The 16271-nt window shown below is 43.8% G+C and overlaps 1 protein-coding gene across 8 annotated transcripts in view; it reads left to right on the forward strand.

Moving 5' to 3' along the window:
• meis2a (Meis homeobox 2a) overlaps positions 1-12633 on the forward strand; it is a 79196-nt gene extending 66563 nt beyond the window's left edge. For 3 of the 8 annotated variants that reach the window (XM_068579748.1, XM_068579749.1, XM_068579750.1), the window contains exons 10-12: positions 5073-5131; positions 6864-6974; positions 10822-12633. In XM_068579748.1, coding sequence (XP_068435849.1) covers positions 5073-5131; positions 6864-6974; positions 10822-11141 — 490 coding nt within the window. In that variant the 3' untranslated portion in view covers positions 11142-12633. Of the gene's footprint in view, positions 1-5072; positions 5132-6863; positions 6975-7469; positions 7569-10821 lie in introns of all 8 variants that reach the window. The other 5 variants (XM_068579752.1, XM_068579753.1, XM_068579754.1 and 2 more) reach the window with 3 other exon arrangements.
• Positions 12634-16271: the final 3638 nt, after the last annotated feature.

A 16271-nucleotide genomic window follows, 5' to 3' on the forward strand; every position in this document is an offset into this window, starting at 1 on the left:
AACACAGTGGCTGCCCTAAACGTGGGCCCTCTCTGACGTTCCTAAAAAACGATCCTGCCTCGCTCCGCTTCACATCTGCACTAAATCAAACACACGGGTGAGGTAATGTTCACCCGGCTCATGTCTCTTGACTCCTGTTTTAACTTAAAGAAGGGAAGAAGGGATAGAAAAAGGGCAAACTCTCTGTGATAGGATGAGCTCGAGGAAGCTTCTCTTTGTCCATAATCTCCATCGTGGGGGAGTAAAGCCTTTGAAACGCTCCTTTGTGATAGTTTATGATAAATCCATAGATACTGTAGGTTCAGTCTGGTGGCAAGATGTGAGCTGATTCAATCAGGGTTGTTGACACCACAGTAGATCAGTGTTGGAGGTTCAGTAGTCCCAGACTGCCCCACTGTCTGACTGGACCATAATTAGTGTTTGCTTATACTAAACACATCCTCCTCATGGGGTTAATTTGCATGCACTTCCTGGTAAAAAGACACTGGCTGTTTTTTTCTTAAATTTGAGGGAGGGCTCAAACTAAAGCCTTCCTCCTTCGAATCCAGTGAATTGTGACTCAATCGCTGGCGGTTTGGAATCTTTATTTCTGTCTGAAGCAGAAGTATGGAAGCAATGAGCTCTAATAGGAACCAGAGGATAGTCATGTTTGCAAGCCGTGATCAAGCATCGAGTTCAGCACGTTCTTGTTCAGATTGTGTTGCATCTAATTCCCCTGCAAAGACAGACAGAGGCCCAGGAATTTGACTGACAAACGGAAACTTGCCCCCATGTCCCTGGCATAGGAACGCTCCAAATGGGCATTTGCCAGTCAGCCGTGAAGTCAAGAAACTGTCAACGGTTTCTGCGCCACAATTTCAAAGCGGCCTCCCCCGTTCACACGCCGGCCTCCGTTTGGAGCAGTCCGGCGGCCTTTTCTTAGGAGAATACATGTTCAGTATTTCTCTGTTTCTCTCTGCTGTTTCACTCTGGCTGTGGCTCGGTTTCTTTCTTTCATCACAAACTTGTCAAACGAGTGACCCTACTCCTGATTGGCTGGGTTCCCTGCGATCTTCACAGCAATTGGCCAGCCAAGCAGCAAGGCTCTCTCCCTCTCGCTCTCTTGGCTGTGCTCCAGGCAAGGGTGGTTTGGCATGACGATTTCTCAGGGAAGGAATGCTGACAACAGGAGCGAGTTACCAGGTGTGGCTGCAAGTCAGTTAACCAGAAACAAGGCCTTTCTGACGGATCGAGATGAGGAAGCAAGAAAAAGAAGAAAAAATAGTAAACACAAACATTGAGTCTTGACAGACTGGTTTCATCTTCAAACTACCAGCACTTTAACTAGTATTTGTCAACTTTATTTTATGATGGTGATGATGATGATGATGATGATGCATCGAAGGGTCAGAAAGTTACTTTATTTAATAGCACATGGTATGTTTTAGTATGAAGTAACTTCCTTATTCGGTCTCTTTTCCTGTGTCCTACCAGCCCTTACCTTGACTAACGCACACACACACACACACACACACACACACACACACACACACACACACACACACACACACACTCTGCCTATTAATTCCTCTGCACAGCCCCACAACACTCGGGGCGCTAGTAAACTTAACACTATATATATATATGTGTGTGTGTGTGTGTGTGTGTGTGTGTGTATATGTATTGTCATGGAGCAAGGTTCTATTGTATCTATGTGTGTTTGTACACACATGTCACTCGCCGCTTTTCAGGTTATGTCAGCGTGAAGTGCTACTGTAGGTCAATTGGCAGTAGCGTGTGAGGAATGCACCTACGTGCGCATAGACACACATATTGACTGACGTGCATACATAATTCACATGCACGCTCCAACGCATTCTTAGCACTGCGAGAGGAGTTTTTGATATGCGACTTGAAAATGTGTTACAGCCTTGTTGGCTTGAAGGGACCGGTTGCCCATGTTAAACAGCAGTGGGCCGCTGCCCCCACCAGCCCACTTTCTCCCGGGGTAATGTACACATTCTGAGCTGTATCCAGAGGAATGACCTCTACACGACCCCCTAACCTTGCCTTTAATTATTTGTTTGAAGACAGCATGGAGTTCCCATGCTGAGAGGCTGTGTGTGTGTGTGTGTGTGTGTGTGTGTGTGTGTGTGTGTGCGTGTGTGTTGGTGTTTCTGTGCTCTAACATTGAGCAGAGGCAGGCCATAATAAGGTAGACCACCAGATGTAGATAATAAAACATGGGCTTTGGGTTGGAGGCTTTTTTAGCTAGTGTCCCCTGTGAGCCTCCTGTGTTCTGGTTAGTCTAGAGACACACTGGCGGTGGTTGTGGTCATGTCCATGGTGTCGATGTGTAGATTTACAGCGCGCACACGTATGTTTTAGCGAGTGGTTGGGAATTCAAAGTCCCTGTGGTCAACCTCTGTGTGTCTCTCTCAGGGCCTCAGTTGCTCAGATCCGTCCATCTGTCTGTCCATCCCAGTTTGACTGGCCTTCATCTCTGGAGGATTCCTGGTTGTGTTGTTCTAAGCACACACCATTAGCAGCTCACGGGTTGAGGGAAAACAGTGTTATCAGGCCTGGCTCTGATAATCTCAATTGGCTTTACTCAGACTGATAAAAGGTGCTCTAAGGCCACGAGAGGGGCCCTTGGTCACCCCCCGCTCCCTCCAGTGCATCGCATCGCCTCTTGCTTTACTATGGCAACTTGTTTAGCGTACAAAACAGAGCCCTTGTGTGTGTGTGTGTGTGTGTGTGTGTGTGTGTGTGTGTGTGTGTGTGTGTGTGTGTGTGTGTGTGTGTGTGCTTGAATGTGTGAAAGATATGGTGGTGGTTGGCCAACAGGGAATGTTGACAAGAAGCAGGTCCATCTCTGAAACAGCTTGGAGGGAACATATTTGAATAATCCATATGTTTGTGTTCACAGCAATGAGCTGTTTCGATAATTAAATAGTTCTATTTCAATGATGGCGAAACCTATTCCTGTGTACTTTATGTCATACCATTTTCTAGACAAACACAAGAGGAAGAACACTGCTTTTAAAGAAACCTCGAGAATTAAAGCATACTCTCCGGTGCATGGAGCGTTTTATCTGCACTCACTGGAAACCATATGAGCAGATTTAACACCTGGGAAGAACAGTCTTGATATTATGTGTTAATGGTTATGTCCCAGAATAGGAAATGCACATGGTTGTGATTTTGAGCCCCACGGTGCGTCTAGGAAGGCAAGGCAAGGTTTTATTTGCATAGCACATTTCAACAACAAGGCGATTCAAATCTGTGTGAAGGGAGAAAGCAGGACATACATTTTGGCACTCTGAGCTTAAAGAAGGGAGTGTGATACCAGGAATGTTGTGCTGTTTACTTGCTGAGCTGGTTTTGATGCTGAAAGTGTCTTTCTTTCTTAAGCACTGCAGGTGTTTCTGAAAGCATAGTTACCTAATAATGCTTTGTCGTCTTTTTTTGCACGGAAAAATACTTTCACACCTAATTAACCGTAATCCTCATTCCTCCCCTAAATCGCAAGTCATGCAGTACAATCATATAATTTCCAATCCAGCGTTCATTGGCGCGCCCGACCTCCCCTCATCCACTTTCGATCCTTCTCGTTCTCGTATAGATGCGTTTCATCTTTTTCTCCCAGCGGCTCGCGGCACCCCCGCATACCTGCACTCTGGATGCCCCCTGGCAAATGAGCACCGCGTCTCTCTTCTCCCAACCGTGCATTTCATACGTTTAACCATGTCACTTTGAGCCGGGCAGATTACAGGCGTTTAAGTTCATTGGAGAAAGTAAGGGCAGGTATCAGGGCTTCATGGGGGATTAGGAGCCCAAATTGGTTCCAGCTCTCCCTTCCTTCTAATGACCAGTTCTTTACCGTACTGATGTTGCCGTGGCCAGTACGTTAGTGGAGGGCGGTGGCCTGTGGGGCCTTTTTTTTTTTTTTTTCCTTCCTCCTGTGCTTTTTTGGAACCGGCAAAGGACTTTATGCTGGACAGCTCCAATGTGATTTGAAACCCCTCTTTAATATCAACCACATGGTGGTACCTGTAGTGCTAAGTCCACGCTGCGTTTTTTATTATGTGAAAGTAAATGAGACAAAGAGAGAGAGGGAGAGAGAGAGAGAGAGAGAGAGAAGGGGGTAAAAGAGGAAGAAAGATAGAAAGTTGAAGAACTTGCTTGGCCCGAGTGGCCAGCTTGTGTTTGACACAGCCAAAGGCATCTCCATTCCAAGTCAAAAAGGTTGCCCCTGGCTGGCATTCACCTCCAGATGACCTCCGGCTCTACACTGGAAAAGCCACAGGAGCAAGGCCGGCTGGGGAGGCTTTGTGGAGCTGCACTTATTCGCTGCTGTGGTGGTGATAAAACTTCAGACAGCCTAATTGATGGGCTCGCTGACATAACAATACCTTGTGAAAGCACGGAGTGGCCCATGCCTGGTCCTCATTTCTCGACAGCTGGAAGGGGAGCAGAACCCCCTACAATGAAGCCAGAGTGGGGGTCCCACAGAGGGAAAGGGTGGAGGTGGGGGTGGAATAGTGGGGAGTAATGAAAGGAACCATTTGTATCCTGCACTTTGCTAACTTGGAGCTTACTTTGAAATTCCAAAGGGTGATAACACTCCAGAAACAACGTTGTTCTGGAACCGGAGACAAGATACTGTATGTGTGAGGTTGCAGTGTGCAAGTGGCTGCAGGAAAGAAAGGGATGTGCCACGGGGAGAGTTGCTCTGTGCCCAGGCTGCACTTAATACTTGAGGAATGTCTCCCTGGTGCCCATAGCAACCAAACGTAATCAAAAGCTTTATTAAAAGAAGGGGGAATAGATCATAAGGAACATTAAAGGTATCCCTCGCTGGGTTCCCAAGTCTGCACACAATTGCCCTTTTGTTTGTTGCAGTTTTGTTGTGAGCGGCTCTCTCAAGGACTCGGTGGCTAATGTTGCCATTAAGTCATGCAAAACTGTTTTGTCTTTGTGGAGGCTTGTGATGAATCTCTCTGTGTGTGAATGCCGGGTGATTTAACGTTTGTTTTTCTCTTCTGCTTTTTTTCTTCTTCTTCTTCTTCTTCCCCTCTTCTCTCTGCCAGGTTCATTAACGCCAGGAGAAGAATAGTACAGCCCATGATTGACCAGTCAAATCGAGCAGGTAAAAAAACAACCCGGTCGACGTACAGCAGCTGAGTGCTGCTTCTCTCTTTCTCTCCCCAGCATGTAGACACCCTTTCCAAATCCTTTGCTGGCATGCACATTATGCCTGGAGCCCAGATTTTTTAACGGGGCTCCCTACATCTCATTCTCAACCCCCCCCCCGCTCCCGCACCCCCGCCCTCCTCTCAACCCAAAAAAAGAAATCCGTTCTCCTACTCCCTCATCTTTTTGTATGAAATGGGTTCAGCAGTGGGTGCGGGCCGTTTGCTGATTGACTCTAATTGGAGATTTCCCAGTCTAAGTGAAGAGAGAGGTATATTAGCACCCTCTCTGTGAATTACTAATTGGACACAAGAGCAGTGCCAGAAATGCTAGCAGCCATTTATGAGCTATCTCCTCGTTTTTTTTTTTTTTGGTTGTTTTTTTTGGAGGGTTAGGGGGATTCCCCTCTTTTTCTGCTGCGTTTCTATTTTATTCCCTCAAGAATTTATGATATTAAGTAGGCATTCAGCACATTTCAAATATAAACACTGCTACATGGCTACTTAGATATATTTTTAGTTTAACAGTATCAGTTCATGTATTTTGAGTCATGAAAAACAGCCCGTAGGAGGAAGAATGATTTAAATACTATGCCTTGATTAAATCAGATCTGATGTTTTGATTTAACGCAGGGAGAGATTTTCATATTTTAAAACAGATTATGGAAAGCTTCGTATTGTTAATTGATTACACATTTATTTCCCATATCTTTTGTGGTCAGATTACAAAAAGCACCAACTGAGTAGCAAACACGGCACTCTGTGATCCCAGGGAATGATTCAGTCACCCTAAGCTTCATTGACTTTGGCATTACCAAAAAGAAGCCAAGTAATTTGTCTCAGGGAGGGAAAAGCTGTTATTGTTGATTAGCAAACTCCCCATCTTAAAAAGGTCCCCACACACCGGGGTGGAGATTGTTCAAAACGAACACGAGCCGTGATTAAAATGAGACACACTTAAAAATGTGGGTGACTCTTTCTACAATTATAGCACTCTTGTGTGGAATATCTGTTTGTGTGCGAACCCATGTGTGCCAATCAACAGTCTCTACAAAAACAGCGTGACTAACAGCTCCCCCTAATCTTTACAAATTACAGATTATCTAAGATTATGCTATAGTCCTAGAATACACTGTTTCCTACAGTCTCCAAATAGCGTCACTTCATTAGGGCTAATAGTAGGCAAAACAAGATACGACTGGGAAAATTGATTGCTACTGATTCTTCTGTCTCATAACAGATAATCAGGTAAATCATTCAGAAGATTCAATAATGTTCAATTAGAGTTATGTTATGTCGCAGAGTAGATGACTATTGACTTGAGTGCAGACTGGGTGATCTGCCCCATGGCAGACATTCTTCTCATCCTGTCAAACTGCATGCTTTCTTCTTAGAGAACAATGTGAGTGTGGTTTTGAATGACACTGGTGTGTGTGCACGCCTGTGTGTGTGTGTGTGTGTGTGTGTGTGAGTCTGTGTGTGTGTGTATGTGAGTGCTTGCATGCATTGGGACCTACTGTATGCGTGTTTGCATGCCACGTGTCAGTCAATGCGGTCCACAAACATGAGCACAATGTCTTTCAGTATGTTTGGGCTGGAGCTAGGACAATTGCTGATTGTCTGGTGTGTTTTCTCTTCTTCTTCCCCCCTCCCCTCCCTTTTTCATGTCCACGTTTTGACTACAATCAGGTTTTCTTCTTGATCCTTCAGTGAGCCAAGGAGCAGCATACAGTCCAGAGGGCCAGCCAATGGGCAGCTTCGTGCTGGATGGTCAGCAACACATGGGGATCCGACCAGCCGGTAAGTCCGACCGCCTCTCTTCCTGCGTCCATGTTCCCTCCTGCCTCCTTCACCAGTCACCAGTTTCAACCCCAGTTATCGCACAGCTGATCAACACTGATCCTCTTGTCTGCAGCATGAGATTAAGTCACCTCAGCACGGAGTACGTTCGGAGTCAGCCGCGTAAACCTAATACTAACAACTGCTACACAACCACAATAACACTTCTCTTTAAAAGCCTCCTCACCGTTCCCCGGACTGTCTGCTGCCTGTCTTGCGTGTTGCTTTTTCTCCATTCAAACACATCTGGGAAACCCCCTCGTAAATTATCATAACAAAAGGGATTTGTGGGATGCCATGCAAAAACCCTTATCTCTCCTTTACATCTTTCACCTCCCTAATAATTTCCTATCTAATGCTAACCTCATCCTCTCTATCAGTGGTTCTCCTCTGACCTCTCTGTGATTCAAACTCCTTCTGACCCTTTTTTTTCCGGCGTGTATCTTTTCTTTCTAGGGCCTATGAGTGGAATGGGGATGAATATGGGCATGGATGGGCAATGGCACTACATGTAACCTCCATCTTGTAAAGCAAAACGCAAAGAAAAAGGGGGAAGTAAGTACTGGGCTCTTTTCCTTGTTTGTTTTTTCTGGTTTTGTTTTACACTTTTGGGATGTGGGTTTTATTTTATTTTTTTCACCCTCAATCACCTTTCATCTCAGCCTTCTCACACCGGCCATAATCGTGCAGAAAGCTCCGACCCCCGACTCCCTAGCATCAACAACTGTGCACCAGAATGCACGTTGCTGTTTTAGCACGATGCGTTTAGGGGTGAAAGGGGGGAGGGGTGGCGTCAGTAGCCAAGGATGAATTTAAGACTTGGGAAAAAGGGGGGAAACCGTCCTGGGACAGAGAGGACCCGTCAACTTGTGGCGCCAGACAACAGGAACAACAACAAGAAGAAGGAGGGGAAGAAGCAACCTGGCATGCCATGCGCAAATTTATTTATCACAACAGCACCATCGCTCTCCCCATCCCGGACAGCCAATGCAAATGTTGGACATTTAGGGAAAAAATAACATCTCCTGGGGAAGGGGCTGACGGGGAGAAATTAAGCAGGCTCCAGTGAAGCGATAAAGAAGGAGAAGTGAAACTGTCCTCAGAGTGACATAAATCTGTCTGGGGAAGGATTGATGCCCAAATTATCTTATATGCAAAGACGGGAACACCGCAGTACATTACGGTCCCTGAGCGAGATATACGGGCCGTGGGTGACATGGCCGATCCTTCACAGGGGGTTTGGTTTGAGCTGTGTAAAGGGAGGAATGAGTCTGTGTGTTTTGATTATTTTTTACTGGAGGGAGACGATTTAAGGGGGGGCGGGGGCCAGTGACTAGCCTGACCTGAGACTCACAGACAAGAGCAGGGAGACATTGAGATAAATTTATAAGGTTGTAGACACAAGCATGACTGCATCTAAAAAGGAGGGGATCTCTTTCACACATACATATACAGCCTCTCCGTGTCGGGGTAATTCTGACCATCTCTCTTTCTCTCGCTCTCTCTCACACACACACACACACACACACACAATTCCTATTCAGCTAAATGGCGGCAGTCTGATTAAGCTGGCCATTCCACCTCCCGCTTGTGCCACAGTGCTGACATTTGAAAAATCAAGACGTATCACATCCCAGAGGCGGCAGGGCAGAAGAGATTTTATTTTAACACCTAAACTCCCTTGCCCAATGAGGCACAATATAATAACACTTACCTTGATTAAAAGAACCCTTTATATGTAAATGGAGACTGAATTTTCCGAAGGGTCACAGCAGCAATTCTGCCGACAGAGATCATTTCACCCCTCTAGTCCTTGCTTCATCTCTCTCTCTCTCTCTCCCTCTCCCCCTCTGTTTCTCTCAGTCTCTCGCTCGTTTTCTCTCATCCCTTCCTGTCTTTGCTAATGGCAGCAGGGAGGAAAAAAAAATCAGGAAGCAATGTTCCCTAAAACAGCCACACAGAGACAACATTTGCTCAGGTTGGCTAATTCTTAATATACGGCTATATAATTCTGAGACTATTTAATTACGTAACATACTTTATGCTTCATGACCAATTACATTAATAGCGTAATACAGAGGAATATTATCCTCTCTTGATTTGATTACACAGCCACACAATATGGTATATTTGGTACTTAATTATGGCCAGCCATTGAGCAGGACCGCTGTGGCATAACAGAAGTGCACAGCCAGTAAGGGAGGCAGGCATGCAGAGATGGAGAGAGAGAGGGAGAGAGAGAGGCCCAGTCTGTCCTCAGTTATTGTCTTCAGATGGTTTTACCACTCTTGTTAATAAAGGAGGGGGTCTCAGATCTACTTAACAGAATGACTGCAGCTTACAAGACTGGAGATTACCAGCTTACAGTGTCAAAAACATCTGCTGGGCCTTTTAACAGGAGCTGCTCTAGGTTATATGGAGGTGAGGGCACCCATCATACCCCAACACCCTGAATGATTTATTTATTTTATGACCCCGGTAGTGAGGTTTTAAGAGACCTGCTCTGACAAACATGTGCATTTCAAATGAACTGACATGGAAAGGGAGTATTAGAAAATAGCACAGCTTTTAACCAATGAGACTGGTCATTAATCTTGGCTTTTGCTGTCCTTTTTTTTTCCCCTCTCTCTTTTCTGTCCTCCTCCTCTTCTTCCCCTCACCGGGGCCCTCCAGTGTAATTTCTTAATTGCAGTGTACTAAGGTGGAGGAATGCAGAGAGTGAGCATGCCTAGTGACCTTGCAGCGACCTCTCCCCTCCTATTACAGCTTCTAATCCCCCAGGGGTTCACATTACAAAGCAGGTCGGCCCAGACCCAATCCCAGACCCAGGCCCCCTGGCTCCAGCGGGACCCCCTGCTCTCACTTGCCTCTCCCCAAGGTCCAGGCCTTTAGACCAGCCATGTTCCCATACTACAGTCCCAGGCTCCAGGAGCAACCCCCCACATCTGACTTTTTTTCTTTCTGATTTCAACAAACAGCCGTGTGAAAAGCCAAACAGTGGCACTGCTGAGCCAGCTCTGTGTCCTGGGTCCTGTCACAGTGTGAGAGATGCCAGCATGCTGAGGTCTCCACACACAGGGAGTGAAGTACATCTTAGGGGACATCAGTATACCACCCCTGCATTTCCTTTCTTTTCTCTTTCAACTTCCTTCCTTTTATCTTTGCTGCTCTTTTTCTACTTGCAAAAAAACCCCACACTCCACGCATTTAAGAGCAGAACTTAGTTTTTGCTTCAAATGCTTTCGTTCAGTGGAACTGAGCTTTTTCTGCGCTCCGTCTTGTTGATACAGCTAACTGAGTCCTAAATTATTTAATGACTTTTTTTTAAGGCATCCTAAATCAAATATGTTCACAGAGGCTGGTCCCCATGAGACAATGCCTGTTCGGTTTGTCACTTAAGTCAGCTGGGGAATTGACAGTTCCACTTGTAAAGGTAGTAGCGCTTCTCCGCATCAATACGGCTGCTTGCTTTTGCTCACATCCTCCAGGACTGCAGTGTCTGAGGATGACTGAGGATCACTTTCCAACCTGAGGCCTGACCACAACACTGTTGGGCATTGTAAACCACTCACCATAGCCCAAAATAGCCCAGTGCAATAATGTCTGTCTTTACTTGTCGAATCTAAACACTCTGCAGTCACAGGCGCGGCGCCATAAAATGTGTTTGTTGTTGCAGTTGTGTTTTAAATTGAGTTAAACCCCGTTAACAGAGACGGAATATGTCAAAGCAAAAAAGTGTTATTGAGTGTGTGAATTAATGTCGCTCTTTCTGTCTCTCTCTCTCTCTCTCTCTCTCTCTCTCTCTCAGGTCTGCCAGGCATGCCAGGGGAGTACGTACCTCAGAGCGGTCCAATGGGCATGAGCATGGCCCCACCAACTTTCACCAACCCTCATCAGATGACCTCTCACCCTTCCCAGCTCCGACACGGACCACCTCTCCACGCGTACCTGCCCGACCACCCCCACGCCCACCACCACCACCCTCATCACCATCCCCACCACGCCATGCTGATGCATGGAGGACCCTCATCGCACCCAGGAATGACCATGTCTGCACAGAGACCCCCTTTGCTCACTCCCATTGACCCCAGTACTGGAGGACAAGGCCTGGACATCCATGCCCAATAGTATAAAGGAACTTTGCTACCACGACCGCAGCAGCTACTACGAGAAAAGAGTTTTAAAAAAAAAGAAAGCATCAGCCCACAATAAATCCTATTTGGAGACTATTTTTAAGAATAAAAAGCGAACCCTTTTGACCAGAATTTGACACTAAAGAAACAGAATTCCAGATGAGCTGTGATAATACTTTTTTTTTTTTTTTTTTTTTAAGACTTGTCAATTTTGTTACTTTCATCCAAACGGAGGACCAAGCTGACAAGAACACTTTGTAAAGTCTTGGGCTTTTGGTAAAGATCAACAGAGGATGTTTTGACGTACACGTGTGCAGAGAACGGACAGACGCGCACACACTCAAAAACACACTTTTCGCACACTCACCCACACAACCATCATAAACATGTTCAGTACACTTTCATGTGACGCGCTCAAACGCTTCGAAAATAAAATCACTCTGGAAGATTTAAAAAAGAAACAACAGAAGGACTCCAAGAGTTATAACTACTGTAGTATAAAAAGTATAGATAAATAAGTTAAAACTTGTGCATTTTTCGTTGATCACATGGTTTATGTTTCCTGAGCTAGTTTTAGAATTAAAGGTTAACCTTTTCTCTCTCACACTGTGTGTGCTCCTTCCTGGAGGAGAAACTGTCTCGCAGCACAGCACTATAAAAGAAAAAAACAACAAGAAGATGGAACATCTCAAACCATAGAGGGCACTCAGGTCCTGTCCCCCGTAAGAACAGGGCACGATCGGAGAAGGCTGCTCAATGACACCGGATCTCTCCAGAAGATTCAGTTTGAACATTTGTCATGCCCCTCTTTTTTTGGTTCATGAATGAATGTTGCCCTGTAGGTTTTAAAGGAAAAAAAGTTCTTTGTTTGAATTGCCCAAGCACTGGATTGTGTTGGTTTTATACATTTTTATTTTAATATTATTTTATTTTTTTGTACCCTGGACTCTCATTGGTAAGAGCCTCTTGAAGGAAGCTTAATAGTGGAAAAGCAACATCCTACGGCGCTTCTTCATCTGCGGATCAACCTTCTTGCCATAAGGACAATACTGACACAAACGTTGATTCTGTGGCACTGGAGAAGCATTTGACGGTTGATGCACCAAAAAACCTAAAATGAAAAAAAAAAAACGAAAAAAAAAAACTTAAATTATGAACTCAATGCTTTTTTGGGCGGAGGGGGGAAGCTGAGAGAATATTGTAACAAACTTCGTACAGAGTTCAGTCTATTAATTGTTTCATGTTAGATATTCTATGTGTTTACCTCAATTGAAAAAGAATGTTTTTGCTAGTTTCAGATCTGCTGTGGCATTGATATTGTATGTCCATGAATTCCTTCCTTTTTCAGCACGTGTTCCTCACTAGATGATAAGATGCCGTCTCCCTTAAGCTTTGTCAAAAATACATTAAATACTTGTATGAGGACTGTGACGTAATGTTTAAAAGGTGTTCAGTCACAAATGCTGTAATAAATATTTCATTTTTGATTTTTGTTAGATTTTTGTGTGATTAACTGTTACAAACAGAGTTGTTATCCACATACTAGTAATAATACTGATTGGTTTATTATTACTAATATTATTATTTGTATTGTTAATATTCAGATAACGTGTTATGGACGTGTTGCTTGTCAACAAGGCCTCAAGTTTTAGTTTTTTTCAAACAATCAAGCTCCCACCTTTTCCTGCAAACTATTTGCAGCTTGTTTTAACCAGACTGCTCATTTAGTTATTTAATGCTCTCTCATAATGACAATAACAAATTACTGTTAAAATATATATTGCCATGGCAATTTATTTAGGCACACAAATATGTCCTCTAAATGATAAATTACTGTAAAATGCAAATGAAGGGTGTAAATTAAAGAGCAAATTCACCAGCAACACATCTAAGTTTTAGACCAGAAGATAAACTGTCCGTGATGTGGCGGTAAATAAAAAAGCTCGATGTGGCCTCCAGCCCCTGAATACATAGAGACAACACTGGCGCGAGAAATGTAATTACATTTTCCAAAAAGAAAATATATACTTCTTAATTTTCTTGAAAAAAAAAATCCCAATTAATTGCAATTTAATAAAAACGTATTTGAGATTTTAAAAAACCAACAACAATAGATATTATTGCTTGTGTAAAAAGGTTGGGTTAACGCTCATTTAGAATTGAAAAAGAAGTTCTTTTAGTTTCGGTGGATTCCCAGCTCACTCTTTCCACACAATAGCGCGAGGACTTCGTCCCCAGTGGATCTGCTCCGGGAGGGAGAGCCGGCTGGCCGCCTCTCCGAGAGCTCGGCTCCTTTCTGCCGCTGTGCAGCGCCGCCTGTCGGCCGAATGCGGCGCTGCAGCCGAGGAGCACACAGATGGGCTTTGATGGGCTATCTCTTCTCCTCTCTCTTCTCCTCTCTCTTCTCTTCTCTTCTCTCTCTCTCTCCGCCTGTGTTAGCCCGCGGCCATCCAAGTCGTAGCCTAAAACCAGAAATGACAACATCACTTCGGCTGAAATATGTTCTGCCCTTCACATAAAAGTCTCCGCTGCGTCGGAATCAAGGCCTCAAATATATTTCTCTGAGTTTTCTTTTCTTTACTTTTTTTAAAAAACACTTCTTATCTGCTGGCTTTGTCGTGTGTGTATCAACAAATATAATACATGGCAAAAACTATAATAATAATGATAATAATAATGATGATGATAATAATAATAATACAATTAATATAATGTTTGCATTTTTTTTAAAGTATTTATTTAATATACAGACACTTTTCGTTTCTACATTCAGGTGTTTATTCCTGTTATTTTCATGTGGCCTTCTACAAGTTTTTTTTACAACAGCAATTTGTTTCAAAAACAACAACCTTAATCTTTTATTTAGCTCCTTTTTTAAAATAAATTAGCAAATAATCTAAACCACCATAAATAACTATTAATATATTTACCCAGAAGATAGGCCCATTTGAGTATTTTTAAGTGTTGGATTTTATACGTTCCTGTTAAAAAAGAAATTGATGAAATTCACAATGACTTCACTTTTTGATTTAAATCTCTTTCATACACTACATATTTTCATAACCATCTCCCGCATGGAAAGGCATTTTAAAATCGTAAAACCAATATCAGTATATTTTATGTTTATTTAGAATTCTCTGTTTAGCCAGTCAGCCCACAGCATTATTTCCTTTAACTTATATTTAACATTTGGTTTGAATGTTACTGGCGAGTTGTTTGTATTAAAATCCCGGATATAATACCGACACAGTTTATGTTTGGTAAACAATTTTTCTGCACACATGGATACACGCGGAGGGATGTTAAGGCCTCAACTAGATTTGGGAGGGGGAAAAAAAACAAATATTTGTTTTAACACCAGAGTCTAGTAAACGATGCATCTTCTTCCCTCAACCACACACAACATAAAAGTCATTGTTTTGTTTTTCTGGCGCTCTTTTATTCTTTGGATAAAACGGAAGGAAGAAGCCCTCCGTTTTGTGCGGAGATTATCAGATGAAAAAGAGAGAAAACGTGAGGATTACTGTGGATGGAGAGGATTTTAATATTAATAGTTTTTTTCTTTCTTTTCTTTTCTCCCTCCCCTCCTCCACTCCTCCTCCCTCCCTCCCTCCCCCCACCCCGATGAGACAGAAGGTAGATTGCCTCTGCTGCTTTCCTTTTGCCGATTCGGTGTGACAGGGATGATGGATGATCCAGCCGAGCTAAACAACTCCTCCCCTTCATCTCCTCCCTGTCAAAGCCAGTCCGGGCTGCTGCTGCAGGAATAAAATAAGGAATATATTCCCTCTGCACTGCTGCACAATGCAGCCTGGTCCTCAGGAAGACGCCCGTGCAACAATATTAAAAGTCCACGCGCAGTTTACTCGCTACAAACACTGTGTGTGTGTGTGTGTGTGTGTGTGTGTGTGTGTGTGTGTGTGTGTGTGTGTGTGTGTGTGTGTTCCAGACGCAACATGTTAATAATGCTTATGTTATTGGCTCTGTGTTTCTCTCTGCAGGGTGTAACGTGTCTGATCTGGGAGACACGACCGAGATTGTGTATTTTTAGATACACAAGTGAATCTGCTGGCTTTTTTTTTTTTTTTTTTTTAAAAGAAGAAAAAAAAGTTTTGTTTCTGCTTTGTTTTCCTTTCAAATTGCTGAATTGGATAGTGGTCATAGAAATGGACGTGCAGGAGGGGCTGAGTGTCCTTCGCTTTGCAGCTGGCTCTTCCCGAAATGACTTGCTCAGGGGGACAGTTTTTAGTTTGTGTGTATGTAGGCCTGTCTGTCTCTGTGTGTGTGTGTGTGTGTGTGTGTGTGTGTGTGTGTGTGTGTGTCTGCGCGCGCGCGCTGCCCTCCTTTTTAAAAAAACATTTCAGCAGTTTTCTCTCCTCTCGCCATAAGGTGTTTCTATGACTACGTTATGTAGGCCTGTGAGCGGGTCAGAGGGGGAGGGCCCTGGGAGAAAGGCCGCGTTTGGCTGATCATTTATCAATGTCAACCGCATAATGATTCTCCCTGCAGTCCCCCTATTGATGAGGATAATTACATTAGCTCAGAGTGACTGATCAATAAAGCCCAGGGAAAATGGTTTATTATAGCACCACCGAAAGGGCTTTCTTTAAAAGGGGACTGGCTGCTTTTTGCTGCTTTTTTTTCTTCTCCTTTTCTTTGTTTAAAAAAAAAAAAAAAAAAAAGGCAGGGCTAATCTGTGCAATCTAAACTCCGGAAAGATAATCGAGTTCGAGGCTAAACTTCGTCTGCAGATTTCATGACTGAATGTGTTGTTTCTTTCTCAGTATTGTGTGATGTGTTTCCTTATTTTTCCTTTTATTTGTCGTGTGATTTTTTCTTCTTCTTCTTCTTCAACAAATCATAGAGTATTTTTTCTTTATGGGACTGACTCCAAAAACACACTATTAACTTCCGTCTTTATCACAGAGAGATAAAGAGATGCAGCTTTGCATCCAGCTGCTAAAGTCAATTACACTGAAGGCACACGAAGCCACATCCATTCACGTCCAGAGAGATTTTTTTTAGGATGAATCAAAAGCCAAACTGGAAGTCACAGAGACATTGAGGGCTTCATCAACCACGTGAGTCCTCTCAGGCGTGATTTAAGATACACAATAGTGTTTCA

This window comes from Clinocottus analis, unplaced genomic scaffold (genome assembly GCF_023055335.1).
Source record: "Clinocottus analis isolate CAN_PGR_092001 unplaced genomic scaffold, fCliAna1.0.p SCAF_17, whole genome shotgun sequence".
In the NCBI taxonomy this organism is placed as follows: Eukaryota; Metazoa; Chordata; class Actinopteri; order Perciformes; family Cottidae; genus Clinocottus; species Clinocottus analis.